Here is a 26556-nt window from a genome sequence, read left to right on the forward strand (position 1 = left end):
TGGATAGATGATGTTAATAAGAATGTCCTGAAAGGTTACACGCAGACAGACACGATAAATTCTTATTGAATTTCCATCAAAATAGAAGCCGCTTCTAACGACCACCACTTCAAGCTCCACATTAAACATATCCGAGCCCGACCGACTAACCAGTAAGATGAGGCGCAAAGTCGGCTCTTTCGTTTTCATTCAATATAAAATTTCCATATCACCTGTACCGTAACGAGATTGAAGAGAGAAAAAAATCACGACTCCGCGCAGCGTTAAATTTTTTCCCTACCGGGTGTACTGGTATTAATTGAACACGGCATCTGGTCATTTTGTACATCACGTAGCTGTAAATTTTCAACTCGACGATATCGCAAATTTTTTTCCCAAACGCAAGACGTTCGTTCGGATCGACTTATTCAATACATAGAAACACACATCGGTGTATACAGAGAAACGAAAAAAAAAAGGTACATTGTGGTGCGTGCTAGTCGGTGATTTACTGCGTTTGTAATTGCGTTCACGTTCTTGTTGACATCTGTTCCCATTATTACGTGACTTGTCCTCATCTCGCCACTGACTCTTGCGTTAAACTTCTATCCAAGTCGCTTTATTTACATTTACTTATTTACCAGACATGTTTTAAGAGAACACAATCTAGCTCCCTTCCAAGACATGCTAAACTTCTTCTTCCATATTCTCTCTCCTAGGTTGGCCGCAGCATCATTGCCATCATCGCACCGCCATCATGTCACTGCCACCTAATATCTTATTAATTGGTTTCGCGAATTTTCGCATCAGTAATCTCATTCCCAACTCTTCAGCACCACCCATACCAATTCATCTGTATACCTATACTTACTTATGTAGGTGCCAACATTACACGGGAGTACAATGTCTCACAGTCACAAGTTGGCTCATCACCACAGTATCCACTATACCCAGTCATGGTATGTACCAGCGTTTACTTCGTTTTACAAATTAGAGCTCGCTATTGTATATTTGAAACTTGGCCCATACTTACCACATAGCAATGATATGTACCTTAAGATGACATGTATTTACATTTTGTTTACGGACTTGTTTTAAAGAATGGTACGAAATTAAAAAAATAACCCGGACTACGCAACTAGAAAATTCTTCGACTCAAAACAAACGCTATAATTATCGCAATTTATGGATCTTCTACCATAATACTACATAAACAGACCCACTTATAATGGCGTTTAATATGTATACGTACAAAAGTTTATATTACATACTTATGGCTACAGCATATACCTACGAATAAGTAAGTATATCTGTTTCGTTTCACCAAACAATACTATCGAACAAGACTTTCTAAAAAATTTGTAATTCAATAAGAATTAAAACTTGTCATAGTTTGTGTGACGAATGACGCGGAAAATTATTTACCTATGTTCGCTGACAAGCGGACCCATTTCAAGAGGAGGTACGGGCAGTTGGCATTAGCTCACTACACTTAGTCAGCTACTTACGGATTTCAAGTTGGGCGAAAATAAGATACATACCTACAAAGAGTAACTGTGTCACAAACTTGAGTAAGTACAAAATTTTCAACAACTGACAATGACGAACCATCGAGTAAGCAATTTTGTTGATGAAAACACAACCATGTCATCTCTCATTTTTTGAGACCGCTAATATGTACCTACATGAAGTAGAAAATCCATCTCTTTTCTACTGGGTGTCCGGGAGTGGTGGTACAAACTTCAGAGTTGGATACAACGGAATCGATCAAGAAAAAAGGTTATTGAAAGTGTGGCCTATCTTCAAAATTGAAGGGGAAAAATACGTTTTCAAAATCCAAGAGTAAAAATGACCTTTTGCCTAACTTGCAAATTGAAAAGGCTACAAATAAAAAGTGAATGTGGAAATGAATACTAGGTCAAAAAATAAACAAATTTTGTTACGATCATTTTTTTTTTGCTCTAAAATTTAAAAAGTTTTTGAAGCTCAAAAATTGTAAATTTAGTCAAATTTTTAACAAATCGAAAATTGTTGAGCTTCAAAAACTTTTTAAATTTCAGAGTAAGAAAAAGAATAATCATAACAAAATTTGTTTATTTTTTGACGAAGTATATTATTGTACTTATTCATTTCCGTATAGGTATATTTTTTTCATCGCGATTTTTTTAAAAATCATTTGTAGCCCCTTCAATTCGCAAATGGGGCAAAAAGTCATAATAGGTATTTAATTTTGTTCATTTTTCATAGTACTACCCACCCCCATGGTCAAAATTGGATTTTGGCTCTTGGATTTTGAAAATGTATTTTGCCCCTTCAATTTTCAAAATAGGCAACTTGTTTATTTTACGTTTTTTTTACTCGTACCCGGTTATATCCAAATCTGAAGTTTGTACCTCCGCTTCCCGGACACCCTGCGCAAACCTTTTCAACTCGGAGATGCCCATAGACAGAAAAATACATATTTTATCCTTCTACTTTGAATTTGAAGCTGAAGATCGTGTTGCAAACCTGAAGCAAATTCTTCAAACAGAGATTTGAAATATTCAAACTTTTGCTTCCTTTTCAACAGATTGTTATATCTATCCAATTCAAATACCTAATGAATCGCTGAGATTACCTAATTCTTCACCTCCCTAACTGGCAATACGAATATATGATATTAAATTTAAGAAAATCTATTCATATATTGATATGGCTCCGATTAGGATGCTCAAAAGTAGACAGAGTAGAATATCAAGCATTTCTCAAATAATGGAAATAAACTTCTAGAATCCTGAAATGGTTTCTAAAATCCGGTTATTAGATGTACATATAGGTAGGTACTATTTTTGAGAATTCAAAATCCAGATTATTGAAGATTACAGGAAAAGTTCAGCGCGCCTAAAGGGTGATGAGCTGATGAGAGGATTAAAATAGGAGATTCGTCTCTCAAAGGACGAACTACAAAAAAACTGAAAATTATAAATAGGAAATCTTGATTTTTTAACAAGAAAAAAACGCATTAAATTAAAAATGAAAATTTTCAACTCTTTTTCAATTTCAATTAGAGCAGGAAAATGTTCATCAATTAGGGGAGAGGAAGCTCACCTCAGTGACTTCCGAATTATTTAACCATTGTTGGCAACATTTTTTCTTAAATATCTACCACTTACTACTTTATAGCTTTGGGGGGGGGGGGTGAAGGGAAGTAAAAATTTAGCATACTGATTTTTGTACAATTTTCTAATGTCATTATGATTAGAAATTTCAAGATTTTTTCGGAGAAGAAGGCAGAAAGAGAAGTGTCACAAATACCATTCCCATTCCAATATTTCACTGGTAGTTAATTTTGCAAACACTTCACGACTTTCTTGGGAAGGAAAGGGCGGGGGTCGACATTTCACACTCCAGTTTTTCGCTTTTCTAACGTCTTTGGATATTTCAATAATTTGTTTGCAGAGGGAGGGGATTTAAAATTACCTTTACCATTTTAATTTGAAAATTCCTGTCATCTTCGCTATATCTACGAGTATAAAATTTTTCATTTTTCTTCCACTTGACAAATTCTTTCCGGTCATTTTCATCCCATTCAATCTACGAGCAGGAGCAGTCCATCCATTCAAGAAATTCTCGAACTAATTATACTATCAAAATAAGCATATTTTTTCTAAAGAATAATTTCACACGATTACTCATCGTACCGAGACCAAGCGTTTTCCGATGTCTACTTTGAGAAACGGGTGTGTCTCTAAAACAGATACAAGCTTCTGCATTAGAAGCAGCATCATTCAGCAGTCAATACTGGCGCCTGGTACAATCGATGAAAAATTAACCGACCGCAGCAACGCGTTCATCGGACGTAGCACTAATTATAATAATTGCGCGGTTTAAAAATAATATTGCGAACCGATGATCGAGCCTACAAATTTTCCAAGTTCACGCCATACGAATCTACCTACTCGTATACATATACATATAGCTCGGTATACTCATCTTATATACCCCTTTTTTAAAACCGTTTTTAAACAGATTAAGAGCATTTAAGAGAGACGATGAATTAAATAACCCGACTCGGCAGGGCTCGGTGCTCGGCTAGCTCGACGTCTGACGTATTTAATTCACAGCTATTGGTCAGAAATTGACCATAAAAACCGTTTAACGCCAAGGTAATAATTAAACTTGTCGCCACTGAATACATCTTCTGCGCAAATGCTTTCAACTTACATGTTTTATCAAGTAATTAGCATGAAATTGCAATAATTTTTCATTTTAAACGCATTCGACGAAAAACCATCACAACTATCGCGAAAGTAAACAAAAATTTCAAAAAATAACACCCGCCCCGAACATCCTATCTCATTCATACACTCACTTTCAGCTCTCTTCTCTATAATAGGTACAAATGGATAAAAAAAAACCAGACCAACAACGTAGACAAAAATCGTAATCCGAGAGTAATTACCTACTATACCCGCCACTCAGACGAATAATAATCCGTTTAATAATAGGATTTAATCAATATTCTACAATAACTTATCTACTCGTATGTGTGTAGGCATACGATAAATACCGCGTCCAAAAACCCAAAACCGACACAGAGTCCAGGTCCAGGCTCTGTAATCGTGAGAACTTATACGTATACCTGAATAGGATAGCGTATCAAAATATGCACTGTAATCAAGAAAAAACATCGGAAAACAGTCGAGAGTCAGGGAAAAAAGACCAACGCAAACAAATTCTATAAACTCGTTTCATCTGGCTGCAAAATTGGCGCACTTCTGTGCATCAAATTCTTACCAACTGTGTCCAAGCAGACTACAGTGCATCGATCGTCGATCGTCGACATCGTCCATCCAACGATTGTATTAGCGTGAATTAGAATCTCAATTAGTCACACGTCATTAACGTGTACGACGACCAAATCACCGAATGAAAAAAAAAGCTAGGTACCTCTATACTCTATAGGAAAAAAAGAGCGTATATGTAGCGTACTACCACAGAAACAAAAACAAATCAATGCGGCGTAATTTTAAAAATAAATTAAATCGATAAAAAGGACGCGTCGATGGTCAACGTGGATGCTGCGAAGAGTGGAGAGGATACGTCGATAGATTTTTTTGCTTCTTTTGACCAGCAGCCGTTAAATACCAACGAAAAAGTTATCATTATAACGGTGACAGTAGCTTGAGTAGCTGCTTCTAACAAATGTCCAATTGTCCATCTGTGGCACGCACGCGCGTCGCCAATTCGTGAAGGTATTTTAAATTTTCAACGGACAACTACCTTATTTTTAAACGATCTTTCAGGCACTCGCACACTATACAGTACCCTACAACAACATATACGATGAAATATAAAGCAAAACAAATTACTTACTCTCTGATTACATTAATAAATTCCTTCGCGCGTTACACCACTATACGTACATATAGGTAGAGGTACTTACACTACTTACACTGCACTCTTAGCTCAATAGTATATTATTGATGGGTTCGATGGTGTCGCTCCTCGATACGGATTTTTATTTCACTTTTTTTCTATATCGTTTTTTCCCCTTTTCTTAATACCTTTACTTTACCTACATATATGTACCTCTTCCCTTCCAGCCTCTCTCACTCTTCGTTGATGAAAAATTCGTCGTTTTTGTACCTCTACATACTCGTACATACTCGCGTACAGAATGAATGATTTACCGGGCGAATTTTATGCTTTGATAGAATAGAATAGATAATGGATTTCCTGAATCCTTTGATATACACTATAGTTAGTAACGTTGAAGGTATAACTACTCGTATATGCGACATGTTGCACGTTACATGTATTCAAATGAGACGGTGAGGTCGGCGAGATGGAGGAGGGGATTGTTTCAAGAGTTTGAAATTGATCTGACAACATTTCACGGTTAACCTCTTGAAAGATATTGCGAAATAGATGCGTATATTTCGGGAGTTTTCTGCCACCCCCTCCCCTCCCTTCCCACCCCACAGAATGCCAAATACGTACGCGATATCGTCGTCGAAAAGTTTCGAAAGCATCACGAACTTATGGTACAACATAGGAACAGCAATTATTATTCGGGAATTTTACAGAATCATTGCTATTTTGAACCTTGCGGAGTTATTAATTTGTCCTCTTCCATATTAAAATTTTTGCCCAAAATAAATTTTTAAAAATGAACCACGGACTTATTAAAGTGACAGAATCCATGGAAGTGGTTTTATGGCATAAACTTCATAACTCTTCTGAAAATGAGTTCAATCGACTTAAAATAAGTAAATTCATTTTCAAAAAGAGCTAATTCCAAAACCAGGGCGTTCAATTCAAAAATTAAAACTGGAGGGACTGTCAGGAGGAGATAAATTTTGCAGGGCTCATACTTATTTTTTTCAGAAAAAAAACACCTTTAGTAACCAAAAAAGCTTGAAAAAATAACCAAAAAAGCGACAAAACACGGACAAAACATTATAATGCAGGAAAAAAAATCACAAAAAAGACCATCACTTTACGTTTTTAATTAAAATCTAAACATAGAACTCGATAGAAACTTGTACAATTTTGGCAAAAAACAGGACTTTCAGACAATGATTCCTAATTTTTCGCAATTTTTGTCAAAAAGTTAATTTCTGCAACTTTTTAATTCGAAAAAACATCTTGCGCAGTTCGCAAGATCAACCGACTTTGCTCTAAATAACCCCCAGCAATTTACCAACATTTACCTCAGTAATTTACCAGACATTACCTCAAAATTTACCAATTTACCAAAATTTACAGGACTACCAAAATTTTCCAATTTACCCAAATTTACCAAAATTTACCAATTTACCAAAAATAACCCCCAGAAATTTACCAACATTTACCTCAGTAAATTACCAGACATTACCTCAAAATTTACCAATTTACCAAAATTTACGGAACCACCGAAATTTACCTATTTACCAAAATTTACCAATTTACCCAAATTTACCCAAATTTACCCAAATTTACCAAAATTTACCAATTTACCAAAATTTACCAATTTATCAAAATTTATCAAATTACCAAAAATAACCCCAGCAATTTACCAACATTTACCTCAGTAATTTAACAGACATTACCCATTAATTTACCAATTTTCCAAAAATTACCCCAGCAATTTACCAACATTTACCTCATTAATTTACCAGACATTACCCCACCAATTTACCAATTTTTTATTACCCAAGTAATTTACTTCCAAAGGTTGACACAAATTCAACAAAATAAATTACCCCACTAATTTAATAATACTAAAAATTACCACAGCAATTTACTAAAATTTACCAATTTACCAAAAATTACCCCAGTAATTTACCAAAATTTTCAACCAACTTTATTGAAAAACTGAAAATTACCCCAGCAATTTACGAAAATTTACCAATTGGAATACCAATTTACCAAAAATTACGCCATTAATTTACCAAAACAAAATTTACCCAAGCAATTTACCAAAATTTTTGACCAACTTTAATTACGAGTAATTCACCAAAAATAACTAATCATTTTATTTACCAAAAATTAATATTAATTCACCAAAAAAAAAATTATCAAAAGTTACTGGTTATTTACCAAAAACTTAATGTTTTTTGTTAAAACAAAAATTACATTAAAAATTTTTGAAAAATTTTGATTTTTTGTGACAAAAAAATTTTGGACGAATAAAATTGACAAAAAAATCGACAAAAAAATTTTGCCTCTTGACTCGCGCGGGATTCGAACACCCGACCTCCGGCGCACCAATCCGCAACCTACACACCCTAACTACCCCGTCTGTTTGTTGGGGGTGAGCCGTTTGCGAGATATAAGGGTTTACACAAATTTCAGCTTATCCATAACGTTGAAACACACTTAAACGTTCATATCTCGTAAACGGCTGAATCGATTTCGACCAAATTAAAAATTTCTCTAGTTCAGTATCAAAGCAATATTTTGCCATCATCAGTTTCGACTTAAAGTTCGGAGCTTTTGAGTTCAGCGTGACACAAATTTATACATAAATTGATATATACATACATACATGCATACATACATACATACATATATATATAAACTTATCTCGTTTGGCGCCATAGGTCTTATCGTGATCAGCACACTTCAATTCGTCAAGAAAATCCACCCCCACCCCAATCCTCAACCATCATGACAAATACAATACCTCACTTTTCCGTTTCACGGCAAAGTCGGTAAAATCAAAATTTTTGCAATGTGGGGCAACAAAAAGAGGATTTTGCAATTTCTGACAAAAAACGAAACTTTTGACAATTTCAGCAGAAGAAAGTTAGCAATTTTAGGTAAAAAAGCGACACGTTGGGACTTTTTGGCAAAAAATGAGACTTCTTGGCAATTTTGGCGAAAGGTGATACTTTTTGCTATTTTTGGTAGCAAACAAGACTTCGACAAAAATTTTAGTAAAAGGCAAAACTTCTTAGCAATTTTAGGAAATTTTGCTAAAAAGCGAGGTGTTTTGTCGCTTCTCTGCAAATAGCAAAACTTTCATAATTTCACCAAAAGCAATACTTTTTGGCAATCATAGTACATATTTACAAAAAAGTGATAGGTACTCTTTCGTAATTTGTTGAAAAAGCGATACTTTTTTCATTTTTGACAATTTTTGACATTTCCGCCAATAAAGCTAGACTTGGGGGGATTTTTTTGAAAAAAATTGAGACTTTGGAATTTTTTGTGAGAAACAACAATTTTTAGAAATTTTTAACAAGAAACGAGGCTTTTTGGCAACTTTGAAAAAGGTGGGATTTGTAACTACTTTAGTATTCTTGGCAAAAAGCGAGATATTTCTTTTAAAAAAATTCGCGAAATAGATTCGACATCTGGACAAATTGTACTTTGAATTTTTTTTTCTAAAAAGTAACTTCAGCACCTAACCAAGATTTATAAAAAAAAGTTACCAAAAGTCAATTTTCGTAACTTTCGTAAAAATTCACCTCTGAAGCTCGTTCTGATTCCGAGAGCAATGGTTATCGAAACAGGAATCAGCGTCATAAAAATACATACATTTATATACAATTTTGACACCCCTATTTATTTTTCAAAATTCTGGCCTCCAACCTCCTTACGTTCAAAAGATCCAGTTTGGATTTCAGAGATGAACGATTTTCCAAACACTCGTCGTGTCGCAAAAGTACATTCAATGGAAGTACATACGTAATTTCAGGGTATGCACTTTTTCTTTCTATTAGTAGCATTTGGTATTTTCTTGTTAAGAGAATCATTTCTCCGCAAATTCCAATCCAGTACGCCGATCGAGAGTCGAAACGAAGGGGGGGATGATAATTAGGTCTTTGGCACGCGCAAGTTTCCTTGAGGGATCAGAATGAATAATGAGTATAATTTTACAAGTGTTTAATTTTCAAAAATCACTGAAAAATTTCAATGGTTGAAAATTTCACCCGTGTCATCTTCTTAAACAAAATACTGACTTGGAAAGAGAGGAGCAAAAATTCAAATTTTGAAAAAATTTGGCTGATACGCACATATTTGAAGACCATAACATTTCCGAGAACGTTGAAATTCATATTCATTTTCAGATCCAAAATTTTCCCTGATGGGGGGGGGGTACATTTCCAAAAATTCTATCAATGAAAATTGAAATGCGCTCTTTTTGATAACATGACGTTTTACTTATCAAAGCAAAGCCATCTCTTTTGACAAACCAATACCCTACCCTACATATAAACATCGCAAAATAACTATACGTAGTCGTAAAAATACATATAATCTAATGCAACAACTCACCTGTCCGTCCAACATAACGCTTCTTCCCGATATCTGTAACAACAAGAAAAAAAATGGAAAAAATTACTCACAAAATATAGATACTCGTGTACTTCATTTTTTTTTGCTAAATACCAACTATAAGATAGATAAATAATTACAGCAATACAGTCTATATTCTACTACATTTATCTCAATCTCCTTTAGAGATATCATCACAGAATTATGCCTATTTCCATCGCAATACCCTCCTTAGAAAAAAGATCTACCCTCTATGGTATCCGCACATCGACTCAGAACAACACAAAAAAATTATCTCGCTGGAAATGAAATTTTCATTCGTCTATGGATAAAAATGCGTTCATTTTTTATACACATGTTTCATAATAAAATGATTGATTCTTTTCTTATCAGTATCTAGTGACCATTTAAAAGATCCAAGAACTATGTTACTTGGTATCCTTAAATGGATAATCTAGAAAAAAATCTAACAGGGAGGTATGCGATGCAATTCCGCGATATATGGACTAGATGCCCATGTTTTAATTATCATTCTTAATAAATGAAAAAACAAGCATTAAAAAAAAAAGAGGGAAAAAAATGTAACGAACAATGCAATCGATGGAGTAATGCGTTTAATGCTAGTTGTATGTAAGTTTACGAGTAATACGTCTGAGTAAGCTGCTGAATGCTTGTTATACCAATGTATATATCGGTTTTCGATACGTTTATGGAAAAAATAGGTGTGGTTGTATAGCGAATAGGTACTAGGTAGAGGTACATACGTCTTGTCCGTCCATCTTCTCATATAGCTGCTATAGCGTCTACCTGTCTAGTATACCTTTTAAAAAAATGATCTGCTTTTAATTCTAAGAATAAATACGATTCGTAAACGACGCATCAGCAGCGAACGATTAAAATAGCCTAATTTTTTAATTACTGCGCTCTTCTCACTCCTTATCATGTTATGTAGGCCTATCTACAGCTGTCTTCATCACTTCCAATAAGTACACGACCCAGATCTCCGGTCTCTTATAAGAAAAATTTACAAGTTTAATAATAAAAGAAAATCGCAAAATCGTAAACTACGGAAACCCGTCATTAAAGGGTCGACTGGTGCGAAAAAAATTAAATTTTTTACAGCCCAACCAAAAAATTATCCTCCTAATACCCTTTTTATACGCGAAAAAAAGCGCTTAAAGTGGAAGACGTCGAAGGAAGAAAATACAAAGGTATTTTATTATTGAGTAGAAAAATGCAAATAACAACGAGGACGTGTACTCGGATATTTGTCGTGTTTATTAACAAGATCATTTAAAGTGGAAATAAATCATATTCAAAGCCGACGAAATCGGCATTTTCCCCATTCCGACGTCGAAAGACCACGTCTTTTTGCTTTATTGAAGCGTTTCCATCTTCGTTGGCTTACCGCTGCTAGACGAAGACGAACATACAAAAAGCTTTTTCCTGTTGTATAAGATAAGTCGTTTGGGGTGATTTGTGTGGTATTTGTGTTGGTTGTGCCGGCGTGTTATTAGATTCGCGCCCCGGCGGCCATCGCCATAAGAACTGCTCGCATACTACTGACAATAACCAACATATAGACCCCTAAAAATGACACCTTCGTCTCCCGTCCGCGACAAATGCTATAGCCGATTTTCTTCGTCGCCTTAAAAACTCTCCCCAAATGTCTTTATGTTATATTTTTTCTAAGTCGACCAAGTAGTGCGAAATCATTTTCGCAGCTACAATAAGATTTACCGAGTCAAAAAAAAAGAGAAAAAATTACGCGTTTCGGAAAGCTTTTCCATGTGATATAGACTTCGGTATGTATGATTTTCCCCCTCCTCTTCTGTTCTTTTTCCCTCGATCTACCGTGCCAATATACACCAGTATTATACCTATACCTCACGTGTCGTATTCTCTTTTCAAGTAGGTACATAGTTCATAAAAATACATATCACACCCTTCATGTGTGGGTATAATCAACGCTTTGAGCGAAATTGAATTCAGAAAATTCATCGAAAATGAATCGTAAAAAAATGTATCCGAGTAACAACGAAGATAAGTTATTCAACAGATCAAAGCTGCCAACTTTTCTCATCGGATCTAGCGTACCTACTTCCCCCAAGACAAAACAGGCACGTACAAGGATTTTTAATGATATTTCGAGAGTTTATAATAAAAAAACTTTTCAGCAAAATTGGGTAAAATTTTGTAAAAATTGCTTTGAAAATTATCAAAATGCAAAACAGTTTAAAATAAATTGATCAAAAAATATTATTAGCATCAAATAAAATTTTGCAAACATGACACACAGACTGATGAATACTGTAAAATTGGTCTGAAAATCACTGGAAATTATTGAAAAAATTGATGAAATTTCGAAGAAAAAAAATGACTGAAATATGACAAAAACTGGAGGGCAAAAGGTCAAAATTTATTAACATAAATCCAAAACAGTCGAAAGCGCTTAAAAATCAATAAAAATACCCATACAGTAAGAACAAAAAACAAAACCACCCTCTGAAAGACGATTTCTCACTTAACTAACGTTGTTTTTCAAAAAATACCCGAAATGAATATACATATATTGAAAAACCATTTTATGAGTTGAGATTCTTCATCTAGCTAAAGTTGTTTTTCAAAAACATACCAAAACCTAATAATTATACACTTCAATCTAGTTTAGGTTTCTTTGAAACTGTCCCCTCTACTCTCAGTTTACACCCGCATCTGGATTTGAACTTTTGAAAAAGCTTCAAGATTCGTTCACACGTTCTTGGTCTGATTTGGCATGTTTAACATTTTCTAACTAGATTTTCAAAATCAATTATTAAATGTTCAGAAACCTGACATTTATACGTAGTATTATTTTAAAAATTTCATGACTTGTACTTAATTCCCCCCTCCAAAAAAAAACGTTATATGTAGTAACCAAAAAAGTGACAAAACACGAGCGAAAAAAAAACCAGAACATTATAGGTACAAATTGAAATGTTTAGTACAATATTTTAAAAACTTGAATTATTTTGAAACTTTTTGACAATTTTTGGCAACAAAGTAAGGACTTCTGCAATTTATGGCGAAAAAGCCAACTTACTTATGGCAAAATAAAACGAGACTGATTTTTGAACTACATATTTTTAGAAAAAAGTAAGACTGAAATTTTTTACAAAAAAAACAACTATTTCTAGAAATTTTGTTGAAGCAAAGATTTTTTACATTTTTTGGCAAAAAACAGGAACCTTTGGGAAATATTGGTAGAAAAAAAGATACTTTTTGGCAATTTCTGGTTAATACCTAAGCAAGGCTTTTAGATAGTTTTTGAAAAACAAAAAAAAAATTTAAAACGCAAAAATTTGACAACTTTAGCAAAAATTAGCCATTTTTGGGAATTACCAATTAAAGAAATAAAATGTTTTCGCCACTTTTTTCGAATGTAGTATTGGAAATTTTAGGTAAAAAATCGAGACTTTTCAATTGCTAAAAAGCTAGCACTTTCGGCAATAAGCAAGACTTCCGGACAATTTTTTGTAAAAAAAAAGAAAATTTTTAACAATTTTTGGCAAAAAGAAAGACTGACAATTTCAGAAAAAAACAGGAATTTTTGGAAATTATTGCGAAAAAATGGAAAGAAGTTTTTCGCAAAAGTGAGGTTTTTTGGGACTTTTGGATAATTTTTAGAGAAAAAATGAGAACTAAATTTTTGGAATTTTTGAAATTTTTTAGGGAAAAATGACAATTTTTAACAAGAAACGAGTCTATTCGGAAATTTTGGCAAAAGGTGAGATTTTTGGTTACTTTAGTAACCACAAAATTGTAGTGAAAGTAACCAAAAATTACTAAAAGTAACTTTAAGTAATTTGTTTACTTAAAAAGTAACCAAATACTTTTGCCCATTTAGATTTTTAAATCATTTAAAATTTTAAAAACCTGAAATTTTTAGAATTTTTAAAATCATTTTTAATGGTTTGGAACTCTTGTAATTCTAAAGATAAAATTATCTGTTTAATTCTTTATAATAGTAAGTAGGTAGGTAGGTAGGTAGGTAACTAGGTAGTAGGTACCTACTCCAATTTTCCACATAAGGCGATCCTTAAAAAACTAAATAGGGACAGGTTAGACACTACCTCTTTTGAGTACACGCTAGATAAAGCTTTGTTCTGATGAGAGAGAATCACTTCAGAACATTTCTTAGTTAGCTACGACCTACATTTTAAATTCAATATTTCAATCGATAAATATTGTACGAATAATTTCAGAGAAAATACAATCGTCAAATAAAGTGAAAAAATACCCATCATAATCTCAAACAATAGCCAACACACACAATTAGGTCAAGTAATGAACCCAGATTGAATTACATCTACTTAGGAACATGGAACATATTGTAAATAAAATTAGGGCTCTTAATCACCGAGTTAGTTGGGCACTTGTTGCATTAACAGACCGCTGGTTAGGTATTATAAATTATAGAACACACCACAGCAGCACCTAGAGATGTACATGAGAATTGGTAACGTTGTGTAAAACCGCACAGCACACTAATACCTATTCAATGATTCTGGTTTGCCAAATACGAGAGTCGAGAAAACTCGACCATTGTAAAATTAAAACGAAATTAGTGCGGGAAAGCCGAACGATAATTAAACCAGCGTGTATGCACGAAGTTATTCGCAAATGTCTCCCAATATACCTAAGGTTTGTCTTTTATACGCGCACCATAAGGATGGAAGCATGGGTGTTTTGCAAATACAAGTATACTACACTTGAAAGTTTATTCGGACGAGCTGAAGGGGTAATGTTAGAATGTTGATACTAAGGTGTTAAGGTGTTTTAGGGAAAGGTTCTTTTAAAAGGGAAATTTCAAATAACCCTCGAACGTGTAACATATGTTTAATACGGTCACAAGTGTATTCTATTACCTATATCGTTGGTTTTTCGACGAATGTAGGATACTAAATGTTGCTAATATCAATGTAAATAAGCTACCCCTTAATGGTCTTCGGTAATTTTCGTAAAAATGTAAAAAAAATTTCAAAAATATCGTAACAGATAGTTTAAAGTGTACTTCGCCCTTGTGTCGTAGCTATTACCAAACTATACGATTTTGCTGCCAAAGTTTCTTTAGCTTTTTTTTCATAATTTAGGCTGCGTTACCATTTCGGTGGAAAGTTTTTCCATAATATAGTTTTTTTTTACACGTCTACTCGCAAATTTACACAACTTTTTGGTACATAGAATCGGCACCCAAGTAATAATGCTGAATGTAATTTACACAAAACTCATCGCCGCTTAAAACGTAAAAATTGAAAAATATTTTTCTTTCCCTATTTTTTTATTCTCTTCAAAACGAAATTATAATTGTATTTTTATTATTTACTTTTTTTATTTATTAATTTAATTTTTCTCCAGACACTTTTGAACGAGTTCAAGTATCAGATAATGTGACAACAGACCCATTAAACATAATGGGTGGGTTATAAATATTTCGTAAAGCCGCTCCGCTACCCACAGGTGGCACTAACTGTCGGTATTTTACATAAACCTTAAACAGATAACATCGAAATACACAGAACCACAAATATGATAATGTTGCGTATAATAGTAACACTTATTATTAACGTGATAAAAATGTCAACGTAATCTATTCCCCCCGCGGTCGCGTCCGTTTGAATTATTAAATTATCAAACGATATAATTTTTCTGACAAATACAGCCATAAAGACGACGTTAAATTTTACTACGGACGAATTAATTCTTCGGTTTTTTGTTTACTCATCTTTACTGGGAGGTTTATTTTTTATTTCCTTCTAGGTTTTGTTTATTTGGGTGATTTTACGCGTTTATTGCGACGGTTATGGTGGCGTTAAGATGAATTTAATTTTTCTACTTGAAATTTTTAATGCTGACGCGTGCTGGAGTCGTTGCTACTGATTTTCAATATCTTCGAATGATTACCTACTTTACTATACTTCGTACCTTTTATTTTCGAGGGAACCCTCATAACTCGTCAACTCCGATCGAGATGAAATTTGGTTTACTGAAAGAGCATGTCACCCAGACCTCAGAACTATAAATTTTCAGCTATACCGAAGTTGATTACAACGTTTTCTCCAGAACAGTCAAATTTTGCTGAAGGTTCCAGATCAGTCCAAAAATGAAGGTAATCAATTCGGAGTCCGAATTCAGGGAGCAGGCAAAGTTTAGGACAATTTGTTGCAAAAATTAGCGATTTTGGATTTTTTTGAAAATTTAAGGTTTTTTAACCACGATTTTTTCGAAAATTCCCCCTTTTCGAAAATCCATATCATCTCTACGGGAGCACCTCCAAGACTAACATTTTTTTTTGTGTGACTTTCAACTCAAGATGAAATCTTCGTTGAATTTGGTTTAAATCCCCAACATTTTTTTTTTTTTGTGATCCACCCAGGTAAACACAACATTAATTTTTTCGAATTTTTTATACAAGTAGGTACAAGAGTTTTGAAAATGCTAAAAACTGATCATTTCAAGATTTTACCACCTAAAGTGGTCAATTTTGGTCGGAAATTTTTCTCTCACAATATTTATCATGAAAGACGCTCAACTACCTCAACTGAAATTTGGACCAAATTCGTTAATTTTTTCATGTTTTATAATTTCTACTAAAAAATTGAACTACACCATTTTGGAAACCCCTGGCCATTTTTTTGAACGATACAACGGGCCAAAATTCAAAAATTATTTCTGTCATTTTCAAGAATTCGCCCAAAACAAAAAAATAAATTTCAGGTAGCTTAATGCTCAATCAAAATTCTGAGCTGAGAGTGAGATGCTCTTTCAGAAAGCTGAACAGTTCAAGCGGAATTGACGAAGTTTTGTGAACATTTTCGAATTTGTTGGAATGGGAAATGAGAGAGAGATAGTGAGGCAAGAATTTTTTCAAATAAATGAAAAAGCTAAAAATTTATCAAAAATACCAATTTAATTTTTTCAAAATGAATTATTTAGAAAGAGGAACTTTAAAGGCAGAAATAGAAAAAGGACAACCTCGAAATGTTGAAGAAATTTTGAAAGGAAATAAACTTCGATCAATTCAATGCAGGATAGCACTTTAAGTAATTTCAAAATTCTTGAAAATAATACGACTATGAGACTATGAATTGGAGGGAGGGGGGCGGCTCAGAAAATGGACTATGTGAAATCCTAAATTGAAACTTTTCGATATCATGCAAAGAATTGAAAAAATAATTTGACTGGCACTTTCAACCATTTGAATTTTTGAAAAATATCTAAGCCACCAGTTTATATTCTTTCAATGATGAACCGGCTAATCCTATTTTTTTTTCAAATGCTTCAGATGTCTGAAAAAAAGTATTAGCTCCTCGTGTTCCACCACCTACGATCTTTATGCATAATTATTCACGAAACATAAATATTTGAAAATATTATTTATTTCTTAACACTACGATACTAAAATAACCAATAAGCGAATTTTACGAATATTCATTTTCATAGACATGACAATTCTAGGTGCGATTACATTCCTGATACCAGCTTATTCGGTGAATTTCAAATTTTCCCTCCCTTTTCTCTCCCATAAGGCAATACTTGAAATGAATGAACTTTTAGCATCTAGTTGTCCGCACAGAAATTTTCACAAAAAAGAAAAAATTACATTTCAAAAGGGGCAACAGGTAACGTTTGTCGAGTTACCTGCAATCGAGAAGATTAAATTATTTACTGCTATTTTTAAAATAGTTTGAAAAATTTCAAAAAAATCTTCATTTTTAAAGTTTTTAATTTTTTCCTAAAGTTTGGTAAAATGGAAGCTTTCTGCATAACTTGGTCATTGTATGGCCTCTGGAATCCATTAATACTCGATACTTGCCTCATATTTCACTCAAATTTTATTTTTTCTCGGCTCAGTTAACTTTTTCAGCTAATCTGGAATCTGCCTCTACTTACGAATCTCTTTTCAGTCACTCCACGAGCATACCCGAAAATACTTGAAACTCCAATTTCAACTCGTATGCACTAATTTCAACATTTTTTCTCATACCCATTTCACAGTGATTTTAGCATTTGCTAGTAAATTACCGATACCGAATGTCATCGAGTAACCGTTAATTGAAAAACAAAGAAGTATACTGTGTACTTTTGTAAATGTCGTGTTTACCAGTTACTGAATAAAGTGATTACTTCTCCAAACAGAAGTTTTTTTTTCGCCTCCTCCTGCTCGTTGTAAAACACACAAAACGCCAAGTAAGTACCAACTAGAAGTAGCCATATCTTCGTCACAAACTACCGAACTTTTTCTACCAAACTACGAATACCTATAATACCTACGAATAATCACATGGCGAGCAAAAATTCATAACATTTTTGCTTCGAATTCCGCCAACAACGACAAGAGATGGGATTACGAACGAATTAAACATACAGGGAGCAAAGCATACGATACACGCCACTAGAAGAGACGAAGAGAAGAGAAGAGTACGAGAGAATGAAAACGCGATTAAGACATAGTAGGATATCACTATTTCGATGACAAGATAAAGATTCATCATTTTTAAGTATCGAGGGTGACCTGACGATTTACCCTTTCTGCATAATTGAGTCGTCTTTCTGACAAGCACGTGTACTCTTAAGCGTTTATCACGGTTTCTATCAGTGGCAGGTTTAACAGCTTATATTGCCGAACGTGGAGAGAGGGGGAAGGGGTAGCGGCGGGCGCGTGAACCCTAAGACTTTTTCTATGTATACGCGCCGCTTCGCGCTTAAAAACCGACAACTCATAAACCTGCCATTTCTTTCGTCTTATATCATCCGCGCGACCAACAATTATCTCAGATCTTTACTCTTGTTCTTTTTTTTATGCACTTTGAAAACATATGTAGGTAAGGTACTCGTACTTACCTACATTGTAGTTGGCTCGTTCTTCATTATTTTGTGATACTATATTTTACAAAGGGTTGTTTTTTACGGAGGGATAAATTATTATGAGTTTTTATATAAGGATTAAATTTTTTTTCAGACGATATATCTTTTGTTTTGGTATGAGCACGTTATAAAAAGTATAGGTAGATTAGAAATCGTGATCTCGTAAGTCACTCTGTTCCTCCGTTGGGCTGGTGGCATATTGAACGGGAGAGGGACTTACAAAATGAAGCAATATTTTGAGTCAGAATTTTTCAAAAAAAAAAAAGAAGGAAAAACTGCTTCAATTTGTTTACTCGTCCTCCTTTTCCTCCTTTTTAATACTTTGCAGCAAAGAAAATCGATTTCTGAACCTCAATCCACTCCTCAAACTTCAAGAAACCAGATCTTGGGTCTCCATTCCCCCCTCCCCCATTTTCCATGGAAAACCTCGAATGCGTCATCGAGCTTCTCGGCTACCAATGTCTAGAACTGCAGACCGGTTGACATCGTGCGAAAGCGAACTGCACTCTGTATCAATAATTCTCGAAAACAAGAACCTTATCGTAAAATGACTAATTTACCTAAATATAACGAGCTGGTAAAAAGGAAAAAAAATGGTCGCGTATTTAAAAATGAGAAAATCCCGCAACAAGTTATTTTTTTACTTAAACATTCTAGTTTAACATAAAATTTCAATTATGCTGATTGAGAATATTTGTGCCCAGATAGATTTATGTACTTCGGACAAGATCTAAATGCACGCCAGTAGAGGGTGTAAGAATAAACAGCTAGACATAAGATATCGAACTGTTTTAACCTATCTGCTCCTCTATGTTTCTCTCTTCGTCTACGTCTACGAGCAGCATCCGCATGCTTCCCAACTTAGTTTTAGAAAAACGGCAATCGGTTATAAATTAATTTGTACGCGCGAACGGCAGTGGCAACGGCGGCGGCGGCATCAGCAATCGCAAAGCGACTTCGGCTCGATTTGTTTCTTAAACTTTTACCGATAAAACTTGTTCGTGTTGTACGTGGCTTCTAAAATTTCCCCTTTAATGACTTCAAAACGTACATATACAATATACAAGTTGGCAAAATTCGTATATCTTCAACTTTTCGCAGATATACTTATACAAACAGTAATCTGCGTTTAGGCGATGTTGTATGCTAAAGATATGCACCCCTACCCACCCGCACTACCAGACTGGTATTCGAGAGAAAAATTAATACTCCGAGATGATTCTTTTTCGAAAGAAAAACTCCTCGTGTAGGCTTATTTTATTAACGAGGAATCTTTCCAAACTCTCGGAAAAGAGTATTTTTAGTGGTTAGGTAATTTGTATCTAATATTTTCCACGTAAACTATGAATTTTCTTAACCAGATCAAAAATATATTTTACTCTAACAACATCGTGTATTAAATTTTACGACACAGAATCTAAACCTAATATACTACCTATATTTTTATCGAAAAATAAAACCCCGCTTCTATTATATTTATACCCGATATCTAAAATTACCTACAATTATACCTTGTTTCGATTCAATTTACCCTCTAATCGCGATACTTTTTACCGTAAATTTGAGAAACCCTGCCCATGTACTGGTTGTGCAGCGATCTCAAATGCGACGATTTGGACGCTTACGTACTTCCTAAACCTGTCCTAACAACTACTTAAACAAACCTATCTGAAAACCGATCTGATAATAATTACTTTTATTATTTTTTTACCTTCTTTTTATTTGTTCCGAACTTGAAGGTAGACGCGACACGAGAATCGTTTTCTCGTGTTCATTCATGGTTTTTTTTTCAACCATTTCTATAGGTTTTTTTCGGAGTAATACGCGCAGGTAGTGGCGACATATGCGAAATATTTGCGTGTTCCGGTGAATACCTGTTCTTTAATGTATTTCAGACTTACTAGTTATACGTATACGTATGTATACTCTTTTATCACTATCTTCATCTTTTTCCACTTTTTTTTTTTCTAGCGAAACCTTTACATGTGTCATTAAACTAATTTCTTGACCATTCTTCCTCGTTAAATAAATCAATGGGAATCGAATATCGACAAATCAGATGGAAGCCTTTAACAATTCAAGAAAAATTAATAAATTATATAATTTTTTTTTTCGTGAATTCAGAGATTTTGAGATCGCAAACTGGGAATACCGCAAACGTTTGATTTTTTGAAAAGTTGTAATGGAATAATAGTTATGTATGTATTATGAAATCGAATGAGGAGGGACCCCACTGGATCATACACAAATTCCAAATCAATTGAAGTAATCTCATATTTTTTTTATTTCTTGACCCCCAAAAATGGGTCAGAAATGACTGAGAAGGGACATTTACAAGGTGTCCACGGGAATTTGTTGACCGAAAATCACTATACCTTTTCACTACCTTCTTCACTACCTTTCAAAAAGAAAAATCACTGCCTTCCAAAATATTTTTAACACCCCCCCCCCCTTCCCACAGGAAAGATTTTTCATTTTTTTTTTTTTTTTTTTTTTTTTTTGGTTTGAACTTTGTAATTTTTTTACATTATGGAGTAAGTACACGTTTTCATCAATTTGAAATCAATTCAATGATTTTATAACCATTGCTACATTTATTCACGTTGTTACACATATTAAAAATAAAAAATGAACGAACTCGAAAAATTAACAAATCAACTATTTTCAGAATAAAATTCTTTCAAATAGATAATATGAAAGAAAGATGAAAGATTTTTTTTTCAGCAGTGATTATTCGGGGTGTCTAGTCCAACAAAATTTCAAAATAAAAAAGCAGGACTTTGGCAGGACATTTTTTGAACACTTGAGATTTTTCAAGAGGGAGAGGAGGTGGACGAGGCAAAATTTTACATTACAATTTTTCGCTTTTCCAATGTCTTCAAACATGCCAAGATTTTTTTCAAGCAAGCGGATGCCGAAAGTATAATTTTGTCATTTCAATTTTTGATTTTATTTTCACCTTTAAGGTTCATGTTACTGTAATGAAAGTGGGCAAATAAAGAACTTTTTTCAAAATAAAAAATTTAAAAAAATCAATGGAAAATTTGAACAATATTTGGAAAAAAATATACCAATTTTTTGAATAAGCTATCGAAAATTAGTATTGTGAAGGGTATAAAAACGTTGTTTTCATGGGTGATGAATGAAGAAGATTATTACAGTATTTTTGTTTAAAAATAAGTTTTTTTTATGGAGGTAAGGAAGTATTTTTCTGATTGAAATTTCGAACATTTCTTGAATTTGAACAATAAGGTTTTTATATCGAAAAAGAAGAGCAAATAACTAGCCCGAGCGAAGCGAAGGAAAAAGCTTTCAAAAATATGTAATTCAAATTCTAAAAAAGTCAACAAATTAGCCATTTTCTACAAAATTTTTCTTGTGTGGAAAATCGGATTTTCCGCTTTTTTTCGTTTTTCACTACCTTTTAAGCAAAATTACTGAAAATCACTACTTTTTCACTACTTTCACTACTTGGTAGACACCCTGATTTATCATCATCTGTACGACATGTACGTAATAAAAACACCAAACTTGACAAAAATCCCAAAATTAGGTACCTACTGCACTTTTGCGAATTGAAAAAACCTATACTTTGAATTTGGTTAAAATTAAATTACGTATATTAATTGATGAATTTCAGATGAGGGGTCATTTTTACTTCAATCCCTTCAAAATTGTATTTTTCAATACCTACGATTTTGTTGTGCTTTCAATTCCTAAAAAAAAAATGCCTCAAAATTTGTTTCTGGTTATGGAAAAATACTAGCCATATTCAGTATTTCATTCAAGTCTCCCTTTTCCCTTCCCTTCCCTCCCAACACGTAAGTACTTACTAATAAATAAAAGCCAAGGATAACAAAAATTCCCCAAATTAATTTGTTTCCCATTCTATACTTATTCCAATAAGTATTTTATTCCAAAAAATCATTCAATCGAATCAAATTTTCAAAATTTTCTTCAAAATAATTATTTCAAAAACGACGTTCTAGTCCTAAAAAACAAATTTTGATCTGCAGGTAGATTTTTTTCAATTTTTTTATTTTTTCAGGACCATTAAAATCGGTGGTTTGTGGAAAAAAATAATGAAATTCCAAAAAATTAATTCAAGAGAAAAAAATGAAAGGGAACAAAACTGTAGACGTAGAGCATTAAAATTTTTCATTTGAGAAGTTCTAGGACAGCGTTGTTTTTAAAATGTTTTGAACAAGTATTTTTTTTTACAATTTTTTAAGCTGGGCGTGTTTTAAAGCTGGATTTAAATTGAATTATTACGATGAAAAATTTGACATTTTCTTCATTTTTTGTAAATCGCAAAAAATTGATCAAAGAGCCAGACAACAAGTCCTCACCAAAATATAAAAAGAGACATAATTTTTGTACATGTGAGGACTAGGGGTGGGGGTGGGAGTGGCTCCTCGAGGACTGAGGGTAATCATCACACCACTGCTAGAAAATAGTTTTTATCAACTTCAACTTCTTTGGATAGGAAATAAGAAAGCTGAAAAATTGACTCTTTTAAGGAATGTTCACTAAAAATATTTTACTGTCTCTTTTGGCAGAAAATAGCTTTAAAAAATCAACTCTTTTCGATAAGAAACAGATCCTAGAAAATAAAAGGAACCAGAATTTTCAACAACAAAAAAACACCGTTGAAGAGATACAAGTTTTGAACATGGACATACACAAAATCTTAAAAATTGAAAATTTTCGACTTCACAGGTTCTCTTTTCATTTTTTCCGTTTTCTTTTGCAGTTTATCACATTTTTTCAGATCATCTATGACTTTGGTCTTTTTCTATGTATTAACTTGAAAGAAGCTGTAAAGTAGAAATTCGGCTGATTTGGCAGCTTAGAGCTTACAGATCATTTTTCATGCTTAAGCAACAAATCTTCTGCCTACTAATGACTTTTTTTTTCAAAATTGTTATTTTTCCTGGTACCTACTATTTCTTGAATAAAATTCTCTTAAAGAGGGAAAACCTCCAGCTAAACAAACAAAAATTCACTCTAAAATCGAAAACAATTTTGCCACGAACTCATCAAACAAATTCTTATAAAATTATTCAAAAATCTCCTCAAAATAATTACAAAAAAAACTCGTCAAAATTGAAACAATTTACAAAAAAATTGCACCAAAATCAAAGTCCCATAATTTCCAAAAAATTGATCAAAAATTCTGCCAAAATTATAAATAGATAAATCTATTCAAAATTGAAAAACTTCAAAAAATTGTAGGTACTTACTCAGAGAAAAACATTTAAAATTGAAAAAACACTCAAAGGATTCATTGATTAATCCGTCCAAAATCAAAATCCGCTTAAAATCAAAAATCCTATTCGCTTGTCAATTAACCTTTTAACTCGAAATTTTTCGAAAAAAGAACTAATCACTTAAAGTACCACACATAACTTTGACCTACATCCAATCTATGAATTTTGCACTTTCAGTTTCGCAACTTCAACTCACTCATAAAATCCCTGCGCCAATTCCCCCTCCTCTATCTCTGATCAGCCTCACAAAACACTCATCTCACACGCCGAATTAATTTATTATCCATCAAAACACAACGACAAAGACACCAAACATTGAAACCGTTAAACGTTGTGAAGTTTGAAACCTAAATATTGCCTCAAGAGTCAAGAATGGCAGCGAGACGACGACGCGACGCGTCAAATCGGACAAATTTATTCGCACAGCGAAAAATGATTGTTTGACGAGTCGATATGCGTAACCAGAAAATCTACGAGTGAACTCGTATATCGTTGGTCGCATAATTTACGCAAATTACAACACGAGCTGCGTGTAGGAGTCAGCGAACATATCACTAAAAGCGCGACTAATGATACCAGAATCATAATCTTATATGTCGCGTGTCTGGTCTGCGGTTGCGTGTTATGAAATGAAATTATAAACTAACCTTCTAGAAAACTGAACCGTTTAAAAGAGTGTTATACGTTTCAATTGAAAGATGAAATGATCTCATTAATATAGACATAACAAAATAAAACATAAAATCATAGAGAAAGGTGTAGTGGGTATTCTCTCCGGAAGGTTCTTTATAAAAAGTAAACACGTTACATTTATAGCCAAAAGCGAAGATAAGTAAGGGTGAACTGATGCTGAAGATATCAACAAGAAGACAAGAACCCAAACATCTTTCGCACAAGTTACATCAACCCAAAAGAATTTCAACCTAGTCAAGTTGCATTGATTTAAAGAAGGAAAAAAACCTCGTACTCCGTAGTTGGGTATCGGGCAAAAAATCATTTAGCTGAAAAAAAATCCATCTAACTAACATTTTTGTAATTACAAACGAGAAATTAAAACAATTCTATACAAAACGAAATGCTGTAAGTCTAGACAAGGTTCGCAATAGACTTGGTTCGTACCAGCACCGATGGATGGATGAAGGAAAGATGTAAAAATATTAGAAGAAGGACACGACGACGAAGTGGAGACGAACGAAAAGAAAAAAAAAAGAAGGTAATACATAATGGAAAAGAAGAAGCGGAAAACAATAGGCCTTAAAAAAGTACATAATCAATATGCTGGAATGTTGGACAGACGACAAACGAAGGAGGACTTAAATGAATCGTATCCGTGCTTTAAGTGAATGTGCTTGTGCTGAGCTGCGTTACCAAGACCAACCATGGTATTCATTGCTGTTTCCCGCCGTCGCCCGCACCGCCTCTCTTTCGCGACCATCTCTCGTCACATGTCCATCAAAGCGAGTTTTCTAGGCATCGAGCATTATAGGTAAGTTTTGCCATCCGCAGTCGTCATCATTATCATGGAATAGAACCGAAGGCGAAATGATTAAACGACTGTCGCACCGATCTTCTTATAAAACTTGAGCGAATAAGAGAACTAGCCTATAGCCGCGCGCAACTAATTATAAAGCTACTTCAGGGTTAATCTTCTCTTATGCATTGACGAATATTTTACAGGCATAGCCATATCGTTTGCAGTAGATACAGCCTAAGTAGAGGTACCCAATAGCAAAATCTGTGGCTGAAGTTTTCGCTAAATGTGCGAATTCTAATAATATCAAGGTGTCCATTGAATTTCAAAAATCCAAATTCTCGAGTTTTTTTTTGCAATTTTTTAGACATAATGTCCAAAGTTTCAATTTTTTACCTTTCCCCCCCCCCTTCCATGAGAAAAAACACTATAACTTGCCAAAAATGGCTGAAATTGTTGTAAAATTTGTCAAAAATTAAGTTAATTTTGTTTTAAAAATCTTAAAATTTCATTCAAATAACCAAGAATTTTAAACCAAAAAATCAATATTATGCGAGAAAAAACATGTAATTAAAAACAAAACGAGCATAAAATTGTCAAAATCGAATACCCAAAACCCAAAAATCACATGTTCAAAGACTGATCAAAAACTCGAACATAAAACCAAAAATGAAAATCATTATTTTCAGTACCACGACCCCTGCAAAAATCTGATTAAAGGACTCTCAATTCGCAAATTACAGAATCAATGTCAAGTCGCACACACTCCCTCAACTTGGAGAAACAAACAATTTTCAAAAATCAGAATAGCATTTCCTCTACTAATTCAAAAATAAATTCCCACAAAGGGACCACTGGAAGAGTCCGCTTTTATTGAAACGAGAATGGGATTTTTGGGAAAACGATGGTGATACACTCCCTTATCCCGTAATCAAAATTTTAGTTGTCAAAATTGATTTTACGAATTTTGACACATTTTTGAAAATCCAAAAATCACGATTTGAAATTTATGTTTCTACGTAGGAGTAGCTTAGGTGTACACATTTTTTACTAAAATTATTGAAATCAGTTCTAAAGTCAACACCGATTCCTCCAAACTCAATTCTAGCATTTTCAGCCAGCTTGGAGCCTCCGGCGCGGCGTTATTTTCAATTTTTCCAAAATGATCAATTTTTTTCCTGA

General features: G+C 33.6%; 1 protein-coding gene across 2 annotated transcripts in view; it reads right to left on the minus strand.

The window, feature by feature from the left end:
• The window catches only part of trh (trachealess), a 185677-nt gene that overhangs the window by 138143 nt on the left and 20978 nt on the right, over positions 1-26556 (minus strand). For both annotated transcript variants that reach the window (XM_065346261.1, XM_065346260.1), the window contains exon 2: positions 9727-9759. In XM_065346261.1, coding sequence (XP_065202333.1) covers positions 9727-9759 — 33 coding nt within the window. The remainder of the gene's footprint in view (positions 1-9726; positions 9760-26556) is intronic.

Source organism: Planococcus citri, chromosome 1 (assembly GCF_950023065.1).
Source record: "Planococcus citri chromosome 1, ihPlaCitr1.1, whole genome shotgun sequence".
Classification (NCBI taxonomy): domain Eukaryota; kingdom Metazoa; phylum Arthropoda; class Insecta; order Hemiptera; family Pseudococcidae; genus Planococcus; species Planococcus citri.